The 15,766-nt window shown below is 36.0% G+C and overlaps 1 protein-coding gene across 3 annotated transcripts in view; it reads left to right on the top strand.

The window, feature by feature from the left end:
- The window catches only part of CDK14 (cyclin dependent kinase 14), a 311,313-nt gene that overhangs the window by 239,906 nt on the left and 55,641 nt on the right, over positions 1-15,766 (top strand). For 2 of the 3 annotated variants that reach the window (XR_004359107.1, XM_032699286.1), the window contains 2 exons: positions 7,874-8,013; positions 12,063-12,209. Coding sequence is in view for 1 of the 3 variants with exons in the window: in XM_032699286.1 (XP_032555177.1) it covers positions 7,874-8,013; positions 12,063-12,178 (256 nt within the window). In the remaining 2 variants the exon portion in view is untranslated. Of the gene's footprint in view, positions 1-7,873; positions 8,014-12,062; positions 12,210-15,766 lie in introns of those variants that run through there. The other variant, XM_032699277.1, reaches the window with a different exon arrangement.

Genomic DNA, 15,766 nt, shown 5'->3' with positions numbered 1-15,766 from the left:
TCACTCAGTTTGGTTTAAGCCTGTAAAAAGCATTAAGTGAAAAATCTGATATATTTGTTAGGGCATTTATTGCATTACTAACTTATATTTTCAGTTCTCAGTGAAATGTTTATAGAGAACATAAACCTTGAAGAATTTTTGTTCAGGATTAAAGTTATATTTTCTCCATTTTCTGCTGAAATAATAGTTCATAAAATGATTGCTAGTAATTATTTCTAGCTCTGTTTATTTTCCAAGGATGTTCTGTTCCACTTGCTGAGATCGACAGCCTTTAAAAAACATTCACCTTGATCAGAAGATTCATGCCCTTTAAAGAATTTCCAAATAATCAAAAGCTTCTGATTAGATGTCACCACTGCGGTGTTGTTCTTCATTAATTGCACTTACAACAAACAAAGATGTTCCAGTAAATTATAAATCTGGCATATTCAGTAGTGGTCTTTTGTGGTGTAAGTAATGTGCTATGTCTTCCATAATTAGTATCTTTAATACTGGGCTAATTGGGATGCTGAAAGAATTAGGATTGGTGGTGGCATGTAAAATCAAAAAGAAGTAATTGATAAATTCTTTCTAGGACAAAATAGTAAGGCATGTTCTAATTAAAATTTCTTCAGAAATACTTATTCTGGAAAATACCTGTATCTAAGAGAAACTGCTGAAAACTGAGTAAAATACTGTGAATTACTTAAGGTAGCCTTCTTTTAGTTTAATGAGTTAGTTGTGGTTTTAAACAGTTGCAAAACACTGTACCCAGCAGTCATGTTGCCTGGAATATCGCAATCCCATAATTCCCAGAAATTAAGGAAGTTACATAATCCTAAAACAGAAAACCACATTCTCAATAGCTTAGAGTATGTTATCACTGGCATATACTGTATATTTTCTGTTTAAATAAGCTTTTCTTCACTTTAATGTCTGCCATGTAGACTCTATATTTCTTTCTTCATTCGATGCTCCAGCATATATTACCCTGGCAGAAAGATGCCTTACATCAAATGTAAGCCTTACTCTGTATCAGAATAGTATAGAACTAGGAGGGGAAATATCTGCAATATTGTCTACTAACAGTATTAACTATCTTCCTGCCATAAGTTCTCAATAGTTGGTGCTGGGTTTGTTTGGAAGGTTTCACAGCTCAGCATATTTATTCTGAGGTGTCGGAGCAAGGGTTAGCCCGGGTGCATGTCAGGCTACAGAAGAACAAAACTCAGGATACTGTTAAGTCTGTTGTATATTGTCTGATTCTCTTTAAGCTTAGCATTTAAACATCAAATCTACCAAATTCAATTTTAACGTAGTGTATTCTGTAATGGTGTTAATGTTCTGCTTCCTCTATGAAGCAAACCTTTCAAGCTGGATTTTACGAGCAGTATTGTGTGGAAGAAATACCTTAATATATCTGAAACAGACACAAAACCACATCAAATCTAGTGCAGAAAGATATTCAGGGAGAAATATACTTATATCTAAGTTTTTGTCTTGAGTTGCATTCAGTGATGACACATACAAATGATTGTATGATAAAGTTGTAATTGAGCTTAATGGCCATTGTCAAATGTGAATTGCCTTGAGAGGCTGGATCACTTCATTGTCTGGCTTAGGTGTGACCAGACTGAGCCTCTGAAGCCTAATGTGACTCATGAGCAGTGTAAGCATCTTAATTCTCTGTTCTGAGTTCAGGAGTTGCAACTATAATTATGATTTACATACTGGGTTGATAGATTCTTTTTAAAAATTTACCAAGTGTATAAAAATATATAGCTAAAGGTAAATCTATATTAATTAAAATAGAAAGAAAACCTACTTGGCTATATTGTTAGAACCTTCATTTGTTAGATTCACTTTTTTTCATTAAACGCTATTCATCTTGGCTGCTTTCCAGCTAATGGCATCTGTGCAACTGTCAAGTGAGAATTAGTTCAGACAGGCCAGGGTTATTATTACCTCCCTGGAATGCTCTGAATGAACTTACCTCCACAGCCTTCCAAATGGGACTCTGACCTCTGCTACATCGACATTAACAGCAATACCAAGGAATCAAACACTGATACTTTTCTTTTTATCTCTGTGCCATATCAGTGCATATTTATCATTGGTTGTCATGGCTTTTATTGTAATAATAAATATTTTGACCCCCTTTTCAGTACTTCGGTGGATAAGACTGCTGTGATATGGTAATATAATTAAAAGGAATCAGATTAATTTTTAAATTTCCAAAGAGACCGTTTCATACAGCCCCATGGAAATGATGATGGTCTGAAGACTGTGGAGTGCAGTGTTGTGCAGGAGCACAGAGCAAGGGAGCAGCATAGCCACATTAGTGCAGACTTTGCCCCAGTCTAGCTCACCCAAGAAACCTGAGCAAGATGTTGCACTAATATGGCAGTCTTGCTTCTAGTGAGATACTGAGCTACCAGAGTGCAATTAAATTGATGGCCTAGGGAGCCTGGAGACTGGATTTTCCTACTCTGCGTGCGTAGAGAGTTCAGTGTTTCTGAATCTAAACTGTTGCCAGTATCTCAATTTGGGATGCAGTTGTCTGCATCTATCTATCTCAACTATCTCAACTATCTCAACACTGACATGTCATTCCTGTGGCTCTGTTTGATTGTATTATTTACTGTATAGTTTGACTTGAGGTACCTCTACACTATGCTGTAGAGCAAATTCTGTGTTTTGTGGTTGATCAGCAGTGAGTAAAACACTGCTTCAGTGAGCCTTCAAACAGCTTTGTCTCTCTTTGTTCATCAGTTTTAGTCCTCGATACCCTCTGTGTAAAACACTGAAAAAATGGTAACATCTTTACTCTGTTAGATGCTCGTCTTGAGGTACCGTTTTATGCCTTTATCTGTGTCAAAAGCTAACAGCATCGCGTCAAAACTTGTGTTCACTTGTTATGGTGGTTTCATAATGGCTAAATAAGCTCTACAAAAGCTCCATGGAGGCACATCAGGCGCGTTAGGGAAGCAGCTCCTGCATGCTGGAGCTGGCACGTCAGGTCTTTGAAGACGGTAGGTGTTCTCGGCATGGCTGTAACAACAGAAAAGGCTGTTGTATTTTGTAAAAATGAAATGCTACTTAAGGTAGGCCCTGCTCTGTGTGCCACATAGCTACTGCTAATAGGATGGCGTGCATATTCAGAGATACGAACTATCAAGGCACATGAGAGTATGTCTGTATCTGCTGGTCAGAAGGCAATGAATTTGAAAGAAAGCATTAACTACAATATATGCTGCTGTACAGTGTCAGAACCCAGGAGAGGCTAAAGCTAGGGCCAAGGGGGAAAGATTGCTGTCCTCAAGCAGACTTGGGTGAAAATGGGGAGTACAACCATTGTGGCAGTGTGTTGGTAGTGAGGTACCAAAGGAACTGTACAGGAGCCCTGTTTTTGAGGGGACCACAGTGTCCTCTGTGAAACGAGCTGTGTATGGCTACTGTATGGCCTGCCCGATTTACACCAGTTTGTTTGTTCTCTTCATACCATTAAACTTTGAACTCTACTAAATGGTGTGATTGTTCAAGTTAACTGTGGTTTTGTCTTTCAGCATTTCAGGTTGCAAAGAATTGCTTAGAATAAAGAAGCAGAGCTGAGATTTCTAAAGGGAATTAGGTGCCTCACTCCTCTAGGCCATGTTATTAGTGCCAGTTGAGAAATTAATTAATGATACATTGTGAGCATCATATCTTCACATAGAAAATATGTACGGTAAACGATTTTTGCTTTGGGAAGTATTTACGCCATGCTGTTACGACCATATAGACAACATATTATCTCCATTTGTTTCAACGCCCATTTGTCTTAATTATTAATGTGAATTTGAGCTGCTTTCTTCATTGCATTTAAAAGCAAATCACCCCAAGTTCAGAAGTTCACTGCACATGCCCCAAACTTTTTTTTCTCAAGAGCTTAAAGCAAACTTCAGTGATCTTAGTCATGTTCTGCTTGACCAAATACTGACCTTCCTCTGCAGTAGAAAGACATTTAAGCCTGTTTTCTGAAATTAAATCAAATTGTTGTAATCCATTGAGATTTACAACTGCTCAAGTCTAGTCAGATTCATATATGTTTCAAGTGAAACAGGTTTATATGGTGTTTGTTTTCCTTGAGCTAAAGTGGTATGTAGCATTTGGGATTAAACTGAAAATCGGTGTGTTTCACAAATGTCATCAGAGTAGGTATGTAAAAATATTCCCAAATATATTTCTCAAAACAATATCTATATATTATTTAATGCTCATTGCCAAAGGTTTCTCTGTATTCTGCTGTACACCACATTTTCTGAAAGTATGTATACTGTCATGGCTAGTAACTGTTCCTCAGTGATTAGTGTGACAGTAAGTGAAGCGTGAATATTGAGACTTGCCATATCATGCATGCCAAGTTCCTATATGGCCCAACTGCTGTGAGACAAAACATGCTATTATGTTTTAGACACAAAGCCATATTGTATGAAATTCCATCCTGTCTCGTACTGAAGGAGGTGTATTTAAAAATCAAATCTTTTTTTCTTTAGTTCTTTTTGTTAACTTTTCTGTATTAGGTATTTAACTACTAAACCCCATCAGAAAATTTAGCCTTTGGCTCTATTAAGGAATCATGTTTCAAGCTTAAATCAGGTAAATTATTAATGTTTTAAGGAGAATATTTTAAAGAGAATATTGGTTAAAAAAAATTAATGAAAGAAACAAAAGCAAACGTTCCAACGTTCCAGACCACTGAGGTTATGCACTAAATGGGGTTTTCTGAACAATTCCAGTGTAGCATATGTAATTTAAAAACATGATCATACAGTGCATTTTTCATAAGTAAAAGAATAGCTTGTCTTTAAACAAAGCGGCAAAATTAGTCATGCATTCCACTAAGGCATCAGTTTTAATACTGACAACCTTAGGAGCCCACATGCATATGCTTTTTGCAGTGTCCACTTATTTCCAGAAGTGACCTTCACAGAACACGTGAGTTTTGGAGAAGATTTTTTTCATTGCTGTGCAAAGCTCCATAAACAAAATTAGAACTTTGATGTAGAACTGTAAAGATACAGCTGAGTCTAGGTGAAAGTGATGATTTGATCCATGAGTTACTTGGATGATCTTTGGCCTGTATTACACAGGAGGTGACACTAGACCATTATGGTCCCTTTAAAATTCATAAATGCTTGGAACCATAATACTAATAATGTAGCAACTGGAATTTTCAAAGAACTAACAAACAACTAACACCACCCCCACACCCCTAGCACTACCTAGAGTATGATTAGTGCAGGTAGGTCTAATAATTATCGGAGATTGAACTATTTTTGCAGACTATGTAATGAATATAGTCTTTTTTTCTATGTAATAATTATAAAGCCAGCTCTAATTATGACTGATTTATTCATAATTTTTTAATTAGTTGATGTGATTATGTTGCAGCCCTAAATATTTTTGTTGAGTTTATATTGTATTAATGGATAATCTGCTGATTATTTGATGCTTATCTTTGGTTTCTTGATTGATTTCAATAAACAGGTATCCTTTTTGTGTCTAAACTGGGAAGGTGACTTTGGATTTCTAAACTGTTCCTACTTAGAATATTTTCAATTTATTTAAGTTAATCTGATTTTCTTGAAAAAAAAAAAAATCTTAGCAGTATGCCAGGTACTCTGGTGATCATTAATACAGTCAAAATATCAGCATTGTTCTGTTCGAGGAACTGCGGTGTCATCCATAATTTCACTTGCAATTCAGAATTAGTTAATCTTTGACCATTATTTTCTCTTGCTTTGCCTTACTAAATTAGCATCTTCACTATACCTATGGGTCAACCAATGAATGGTGTAATTGTTATACTGGAGAGTAATGTTTCACTACTTACTTAAGTGACTTCGTTTTTCTGAATTAACAGTAGTGCTTATTCGAGACAGAGCAAGTTTACTATTGTTCTTAAAAAGGATGCATTTACCTCTGTGGGGAAAAAAATTACATTGGTGAAATGCATTGCCAGAACCTCTGAACAATTAATTGGTGCAAGGGGGGTTAGGACTCAAGACAGGCCTCACAGACTTAATATAATCACCATTCCATAGAAATTTTGGATGTGTAGAAGAATTAATATCAATTCTCCCTGAATATTTACTCCTGCCTTTCCTTTTCTTTGTTGCAAATAGCTTTTTCTTTTGGTATTTTGCTGTGTTCTGTAATAAAATTATCTGTAATTTTCACAAAAGTTTAATGAACAATTTCAACAATCTGGTAGTAAATACTCTGAAATTAATCTAATTTATAATCTAATTTATAGGCAATGACTGTTTCATTCAAGATGTTTCTATTTTGTCATGAACTGAAAATGAAAACAGAAAAAGTTATACCCATCAGAAACACTGATGTTCAGTTGTTTAACCTGAAATAGCAATTCCGAATCCTAATCCTGGGTGTTCTATAAGATTATGACTGATGAGATACAATGTCCCAAAGTGGTCAGCACTCCTGGGCAATTCATCCCTGGGCAATTTCTGGACCAATATCCTGCTAGTTCTCAAGAAGAGATCAGATAGGCACAGTATTTAAATTTCTATCTAGCATACAGTTGCTAGAAATTAAAACGACAGCCAGTGGCATATTTTTTGAATGATTGCAAACATCAGCATATCATACATATACCAGCACATAATTTACTAAAGATGCTTTTGACTTTTAATTTATTTTTCACACTGACTATAGTACGGACATGGACAAAAAGTTGTCTCCCTATGACATTTGTGACTTAAAGGTCTCAATGTAATAACAATTTATTTTTTCATTTAGTGTTTTCAATGTTGTCTGTTCTTTGTTGAAGAGGCAGTTTTCACCTCTGCATACATTGATCCATATAAATTATGCCATGTCAGTGTGGTAAAAGAGTAATGCTATTTAATCCATCTTCTTTAATTTGTTTTCTGGAAAGTCAGCTTGAGCTGAAAAAAATGAACATTTGCATGAAACATGCTGTAGGATTATTGATTTTCAAGGACAACATCATCTTTTTCAAACACTGTGGTATTTTGGACTGAAGTTGGGAAAACAGTGCATTGCAAAATAGAGACTTTTTATACACTTTGGCATTTAACCAACAAGAGATCTTTACTGAGCATGGTTGAATTTATGAAGTTACCTACTAATAATAACGACATGGTGTTGACAAGATTTAGCATCTTTTTTTTGACTGCATATTACAAAAAGTTTGGTAGCTTTGGAAATGTAGGAGGCAGCTGTAGGTTAGTAGACCCAGGCCACATATTACTGATTACTTCTCTAGGAAGCTTAGGAAAGATAATTCACTTACAGTTTAATGTTTACTTTGCTTTAACACTTAATGAAGAGTCAACCCCCTGCCATATGAATATATGAACAAGTAAGAAGTCAGTACTTCCCAAAAGACAAATGTCTTTATGAAACATGATGCGAATGTTGCAAGTTAAGCATCATTGGATTTTAAAATTTGATACTCACAAAGTTGTATAAATGTTGCTGTTATTGTAAGCTTGGATTTCATGCATTTAGATAGTAATAAGCATTTGTTTCCAGCACTGTACATTTCAGTCTGTCATTATACTCAATAAAACCTAAATGGAAGAATCAAAACATTTACTTTCAAGATTCTGTTGCTCATGATGCTTTAGCATACTAGGCAGGTTATATGTGATATGGTATACTGTATGCTCTGTAGTTGTAAAATTTGTATGAATTTTGAGCTGTCAATACATAAATAATTCATTAACTCCCTAACCTGAGGAATAGCTTTCTTGGCCACCCTCCTGGGCATCAAGACTTGGTGTTTCAACTTGCTGACTGCATGGAATTAGTAAACAGAATAATGATACTGTTTTTCAGTAAAACCTTCTTGTCTGTGTTTCAGGCTGAGCCATGTGAACCATGCAGAAGATCTAGCCTCCAAACTACTCCAGTGTTTCCCAAAGAACAGATTGTCAGCACAGGCAGCTCTGAGCCATGAGTATTTCAGTGATCTGCCCCCACGGCTATGGGAGTTAACTGATAGTGAGTATAACCACCTTGAAATGGCTTGAAAACAAAGATGCTAGTTCATACAGATGCATTTGTGTATGCTAACCCTCACACACAGACAGCCTCATGGACATACACAGCCACACACAAAATATGTGACTGCGATTGTGTAGATTGAAATTGTGTACATTGACACAGGACAAAATGGATTCTTTCTTTTTGCTATCTCTGCTCTGCAGTCTGCAGCCTGCTATCTTTGTATTTGATTATGTGTGCAGCCAATAGAATTCTCTGAATTGTTATAAAGCAAAAGGAAAATACAATTTACATATTTAGTGCTTTTCACTTTATAACATACAGTACTTCTTAACTAGCTGCAGCATGCAGGATAAAAATCCAGCTGTGTTTGATTCACAGAATCTCTGTATGTTATAACAGTAACCTTTAAGAAAGGACTTGGCATTCGGAAGTCTGAAAAACACCAACTAGGCAATGAATTAATTTGATGAATTAGACTGTGCACAAAGAGGTGATATTCTTAACTAAGAATGCTTTCACTATTTACATACATCTTTTTATTTCTTTCATTAAACAAAATGCACTCCAGTTGACTTGGCATAAATGTTCCTATCATCATGTATGCTGTCAATTATCTCTTTAATAATCGTAAATCTTTTATATTGTACACATCCATGTAATTTTTCAGTGTTAAAATCACACTACTATTTATTCTGGGGAAAAAATACTATCATGCATGATATTTTTTATTCAGAGAAGGTTCTGTTATTAAAAATAGGTTTCATGAGGCAATAGCAGCATTTTGCTTTAACTCAGTATGGTAAAGAAATGCATGTTGCATTGGAACACAGAATGTTCTTTTCTGCTTTCAAATATACATCCATTAGCAAAGGATCTAAATCCAGTACGTCAAGGCAGAAGGTTCAGAGATGCAACAATGGAACATGTGTGTGTAACTGTGGCTGATTTAAAAGTTTGCTTGTAAAAATTGAGCTCTCTTTCTGAATATTAATGCATTATAGAATCTGTTTACATCAATGTCAGTATGAAAACTTTCGTCTTCCAAAGGTTTATTTTTTCCATCCTCAACAGCTGTAGTAGTCACATTTTGAGCTATTTCTGTGGCCTGGCTGCCCAAGTACCCTACTCCCAGCTCTGCTCTGAAGAGTACTCTCCCATTCATAAAAAATGAACATTAAAATCAAAATAGCACCATTAATTTTTGTCCAGCACTGTCATAGACTGTGTCCTTGCTCTGCAAAAAGATTCCCAGTTTCCCCCTCTGCCATGTTGACCCACCACTCAGTTTGCTGACCATGGTACTTGGTAGGCAGAACATGGATTCAGTGTAAATGAAGGCTTCTGTTGAAAGTCTGCCTTTGCTGAAACTGATGCAAAGAGGTTCATTTCTTCAGGACTAATAAAACATCAAGAATGCCAGTTCTTTTATCCTATTTCCACTAAATGGAAAACAAAAATCACTCTGCAGTGGTGACATCTCAATCCTTCTGACTGTGTGATTTAGTCTAGCCAGGATTTTGAATTCTGAATTCTGCAGTAGTACTTTTCTGTTAATATGGACTTATTACCCACTTGCCACTTAGTTTATCAGTCAGTGGTTAAATCCAGTTCTATCAGTGAAGTAAATGCCTACACATTATCACTCTGCAGCAGGCTGCCAACAGAGACAGTCTTGTCCTAGTCATTAACAAGCACAATGTATGCAGAACACCAGAGGGGAATTAAAACCACAAAAAATACCTCAGGGTGGTATTTTTAATATGAGAATTTAATTTGTAATTTCACAGATTAAGAATTTTGGCTGCATTAATCCTTTTATCAGCTCACAGCAGGTTATTTGCAGAAGCATAACCATAAGGCGATATTCATTGGCAGAAACACGTCTTTGCATAACGTTAAACATCAGGAGCAGTGAAACCTTTTGAAGGGGGGAGAATAAAGATGAAAAATCATTATATTTTAAAGCAAGGTTCTTCTAAATGCCTCCAGTAAAATTTGGAGTTACAGAAAGACTATTTCTGTGTCTAGTAGATAATCATTATGAAGCATAAATCCAGATGCAAGAAAGGACAATCCCAGTATCGAATACTACAATCATTTCTATTTAGTATGACTTGGATATACTTGTAAACATATCTACAAAACAAAGAAGTCATACTTTGGAGAGCTGGGAAAATGTTTACTGTGTAGTGAAATTACTAGTTTTTGTGATTCTAGTTTTCTGTGTTAATATTTTACATTGGGAAACACTACAGATAGTTAATTAAATATAGGTATAAACATATTGAGTCTTTATGCACAACAGAAGTGTGTGTACAGACAAAATTTCCTGCTTTCAAATTCAGACACCACTGTGATTCTGCAAATCTCTCTAGTGAATAGTGTTCATCATGGAATATGTTTTGTCCAATTTGATCCTAATGCTGAATTGCAAATTTGGGGATTTAGCACTAAAAAACAAGGAAAGGCTCACATGTGAGGAGAAAGGCAGAGGGGAGGAATCAGTCAAATTATTTTCCATTGGAAAATTGTTTCCTTGGAATCACAACATTTCACAAAAGTATGGTGACTATGCCTACATTGAAAAAGTGAAAATGGAGTGTTTCACTTTCTATTCTGGTTTTGACTTTAGTGCTATATATTTGTATTCTATGTAATATTTTACATTATAATTTTAATGTGGTTTATTTTAGAAATGTGTGCAAAATTAGTTTATGTGAGAAGCACAGTTTCAATTGAGTTTTAAGTCAAGGCATCATTTCGACTGGATTAGAAGTTCAATTTCCAGATAAACTCTGTCTAACAGGTAGCTACTTTCAGGTTTAAAAATAGGACATTAAAAAGGTAAGAGTAGTGCAGTTCTGCTGAAGACACCTTGTGTGGGAATACAATGCAATTCATGATGCAACATAGCTTTCATTCATCACAGACTTGAGCAGTAATCTATAGATTAGCCCTTAATACTTGTTATTTCTATTAAAAAAAAAATCAGTCCTCCCACTCTTCTACTTTAATATTGAGAGCTCATATTCATTTATTTGCATAGAATATACACCATTCACAATGTATGTTACTGAGGATAGCAGAATGTGAAATGGCAGCTGAGGTGTCAAACTGCAGTGGGAAGATCTGTGTATAAAACAATAACCACGCCTTTTAAAGACATAGAGATGAAAGAGTAGCTTCAAAAATCTACAGCTATGCCAGTTGTTAGTGCAAACCCAAAGAAAACTGTTACAGCCCTGACTAGTTCTTAGACATTTCCTTATGCAATCATGCAGTGGCAGCTCTCCTGAGGATATTGTTATATGAAGATTTGTTTTCAGGAGGGATTAAAAGTAATTGATTTTTTCCCCATCAGTTTGAGGCATCCTAAGTAAAAGTGAGTTCTTATATTATCAATATGCTAGTCCTTTAACCATTTGCAGTTTGATTCCTGTGATTATTAACATCATGTCTACTAGTAAATAATAGCCTGGTGTTACATTGAAATTGTCCAGGTTTTTCTAGCTCACGCAGAAGGGGGCTGCTTTATGTAAAAACTTTTTGAGTTGTTGGGATATTTTTATCAAGCCTAGTTGTCTTTAACAATTCAAAAATGAAAGTCAAACAAGGTAGTTCATTTCTACTGACACCAAGATTGTCAAGATGTAATATGTGATATTGAATCATTGAAAAACTTTGCTGCAGTTTTTTATATTCTTACTTCTTTCTAAATGCTCTCAGCAGAAATATGAAAGTGAAAAATATTAATTATATAGTGGTGTACAGAAAAAATGAACACACACAACCTGGAAACAGGTTTTTTTAGAAGTTGCATCCAGCTAAGAATGTTTGCATCATACAAATTCCATCATAATGCATGTGGCTTCTTTCCATTCAGAATTTGTACAGTGCTTGCTTGCATAAATAGCTGGTAGACATAAAAGCTGTATATATTTACTGTGTTGTGTTTACCATATATATTAAATAATTATTTTTAAATTACTGCTTTTACAGAAAAAAAAATAATCAGAGTTTCTGAACTGACACTTTTTTTGCAGTGTCTTCTATTTTTACTGTACCGAATGTAAGATTACAGCCAGAGACTGGAGAAAGCATGAGAGCCTTTGGAAAAAACAATAGTTATGGCAAAGGTGTATCAAACAGCAAACATTGAAGAATACCTATGTTCACAACTGATAATGCAGGTAAGACATGATTATTGGAAGGTATATCTTTGAAAATACTCTTTAGTTATCCTTAGAGAAACAAAATATAAAATTCAACTGCACCTATTCATGAGCAGGCTGATAATCTGTTTTTGCAGTCTTATGGTAATATGAGTGTAAGTTTCTGGCCTTATGGGCAGGATCAGTGTCACTGACAGGTTGAAAATATTGCAAAAGTTGGTGCTAGCATATTAAACAATAGGTTGCCTTTAATTTGAATTGATATTTTTTTCCTCTGGTAAGATATGCAGAGAGAAAATACTTCTTGCCAGTTCTGTTGTTTGAGGGCAGGACAAGAAATTCTGTGATTCTGTTCTATGATTTCAGGTCTTTTCCAACCCTAACTATCTGTGATTCTATGATTTAGTAGGTTTGATGGCAGAAGGATGTTCTTGCTAGAGAAAGAGGTGAATATGATCTATATTCCTGACCTACTAGTACTGTGTCTGTTCTTTAGTGGCTTTCATTCAGTGTCCCATCTTATCAACCATAGTTATTCAGCAGTGAAATAGTGTGTTCTATGACTTCTGGTATTCTAAGTGCAGAATAGAACTTGGGAAGGGCTGGAGAGTAGAGACGCTACTTACCAAATTACAGTAAGGGAATGGTTATATCATGGATGTTATATCATGGCATTAATTCTCTTCCTCCCATAAGCATCACCCTAGTGTTTGTTCGGTAGAATTTAGCACTTGACAAAGTCTTCCAGATAAACAGTATTCCCTTATATAGCAGCTCTGTTTATTATGCTTCTCTAAATGGTTTCATACCACAGTGTTTCACAAAATACCTAAAGTGCAGATTCTTCTCATCCAAAAAACCAATGTCTGCCTTTTTTTATTTATTTATTTTAAAGTCACGATTGCTTTTGCATGTTCAGTCCATTATAACAGCTTGTTACAGAAGCTCTAAGAGCTAAGTGCTCATGTGCTTATGTACCTATTTGAAGATATAGCCTCATACAAAGGTAGTTCATGTCTGTCTTTAGCTGTCTGCCTTTTACAATATCAGATATAATTTTCTCAAATTAATTACAATTGGATTTACTGTTGTATGTTTATGTTCAATTGTTTTTTAACCCTGTAATGTTATGGAGTCTCTTTGCCTGAAAGGCAGTAAGTACTGAAAAACTGGAATGAATAGGTTTCAGTGTTGACAGTCTGCCCCAATTTTTGCACAAGCTCTTTGCCAGCAAACCATTTAAGATTCTCTAATGTCAGAAATGAGGCTGCCTCAGAGCAGTCTGTTTACATCTTTATTGACAAGCTAATCCCTACTTTTTCCTGGGGCTGTGTCCCTGCAGACATCTCTTCAACCTTGTCTGTTCTAACATGACATATCATCCATCTAAAGTAAATTTAGAATGTGCACATCTGTGCTAAAGACCTTTTGTATAGAAGCTAATGTGCAGAATCTCAATTCTCATGTACAGAATTTCCTTTCTGTTGCTTCCAAACAAATATAATTTTTCATTTCTATAATATGCAGAAGAAAGTTTGCATGTGGAAATTAGCATGTAAAATAGCACAAAAGAGAACCATTGGATTATTCTTACTGAATATCTATTTGAGCAGATGCAGATTACTTTTTTGAAATTTTATATGTAAACAGAAAGAGAGAACCATAGGTACCTTTGACATACATCACTGTACTGTTATGGCTGCTCAGCCACAATTTTAATACAGAATAGCATGTTTCATTGTGTTAAGTCTGACGCCACTTAACAAATGTTCAGACGTATACATTATTGATTACAGTTTTCCACTGTGGCTTGGGACTTTGTTGTGTTAGGTGCTTACAGTGGAATAATATATTAGCTCCCTGTTCCAGTATTTGTCTTGTGATATGAGATGGGGAGCAGCAGATAATGCTGGAAAAGTATTACCACCAAGCAGAAGTCCTCTTCTTTGTACTATGTAGAGAGCTGGGGATTATTGAGGTGCAACTAAAATAGCAGGAGAGGCAAAAAATATGTGAACATGGAAACTGGATTTGGGTGAGGAATTGTTAGAATTAGTGGAAACCTTTAAAGGCCCGAGACCACCAAGCAAGTGGAGGTATGAGTTAGTGTAGGAGAGTGAAAGGAGTTGGGGAAAAAAGACTACAGTTTTGCTTATGTGAAAAGGAGATCTGGTGAGTAGCAGATGTTGTGATTTTAAGCAGTAGAATGGGGACTGGCAAGTAGGATGTTCAGCCTGTAAAATGGGTGAGTTATGAGTCAGTTGTTCTAGAAGTGTCAAGTTGCAGTAAGCAGGATAGTGGCATTAAGGAAGGGGTATTTATTACAAATATTCTCTTAAAGTCTTCATTCATGAGGCTCGGTTAAGCAAAAAACATGCATGAATAGCAAAAAAAAGATGGCAGTAGCTCTCCAGGGCCATGAAGTTAACAGGTAAACAAGGCAAGTAGAGTTAGAGGGGTGGAGGCAAACAGCACAAGCCGTTAAAATGTCAGAGAGCATGATCAGATAACATCACAGTCAGTGGCTCAGACTACTAATAGGGTTTTTGTGGACCACACTGTATCGTCTTGGGCTCCAAGAAGAGACAAGTTACAGTGCCCATGGGGGAACAACCTAACATTTGGAGTTACCAAGGTCAGTGATGAGGCTGCTCCCTACTGGAGAAAATTAGCAAATATGTGGTAATGAGCTCCATTGCACACAGAAGAATCTGTCAGCAGTGAATTAGATACAGCCTTTGGTGGAGAAAGGAAAGAAACCTTTAGGCCATATCCAAGCATCTTTAAAGCTTTGTGTTAAAGTAGAAAAATTTTATTTTGTGCCTGATGGTTTTCACTGATATTTTTTCCCCATGGGGAGGAAGCATCTTGGTGGAAGCATTTCCCATGTCTACATATACTGTTGAGTTATATTGTATATATTATAGTCACCCATCTCTACAGACACAGTTTTATCTAGACAAGGACCATAAGAAACTCTAGAGCTCTGTTTCCATTTGGCCAGTGGAACACATGGCTAAAGCTTGTTGCTCTCTGGAGAAGGATGAATCAAATAGTAATTGAAAAGACAAGGCATTACCTGATACCAGATAGCACACAATGTTTTTTTGCGGTGATTTATAATCCCCAGTTCCCATTGGTGGACCAGAGACACAAGATGTGTTTCTGGCCTATTGTCTGCTTCCCAGAGCCAGCAGGGACAGCTTCATTCAGGATGGTAACACCATATGCTTTTAAAGTATTTAACCTGTATTACCATAATGAGATCCCCTGGCTTTCTAAATCTCTTTGACAATTCACTGAAGCAAAACAGAAAGTGGTCTTTATTTGTATTGCTTCACCACACGCACATGCATCCGAGCAATCCCGAATTTCAATTGCAGGATGCTGAATTCTTTCTTCTGTGGCCATTTAAGTCAGCAACTGACACCAGCCCAGCCAATCAAAGAGATGATGGCGTCATTTGGGTCAGCTCAGCTGTGTAAAACAGAAAAAAGCTGAAGAGGTGACAGCTACTACTATAATGGCAAAAAGTGCTAGTTATTTTGTACCTTCTGACCAGGCATTTTCAGTAG

The sequence above is a fragment of the Chiroxiphia lanceolata genome, chromosome 1 (assembly GCF_009829145.1).
Source record: "Chiroxiphia lanceolata isolate bChiLan1 chromosome 1, bChiLan1.pri, whole genome shotgun sequence".
In the NCBI taxonomy this organism is placed as follows: Eukaryota; Metazoa; Chordata; class Aves; order Passeriformes; family Pipridae; genus Chiroxiphia; species Chiroxiphia lanceolata.
The sequence above is the reverse complement of the archived record's forward strand: the minus strand, read 5'-3'. Positions and strand labels throughout refer to the sequence as shown.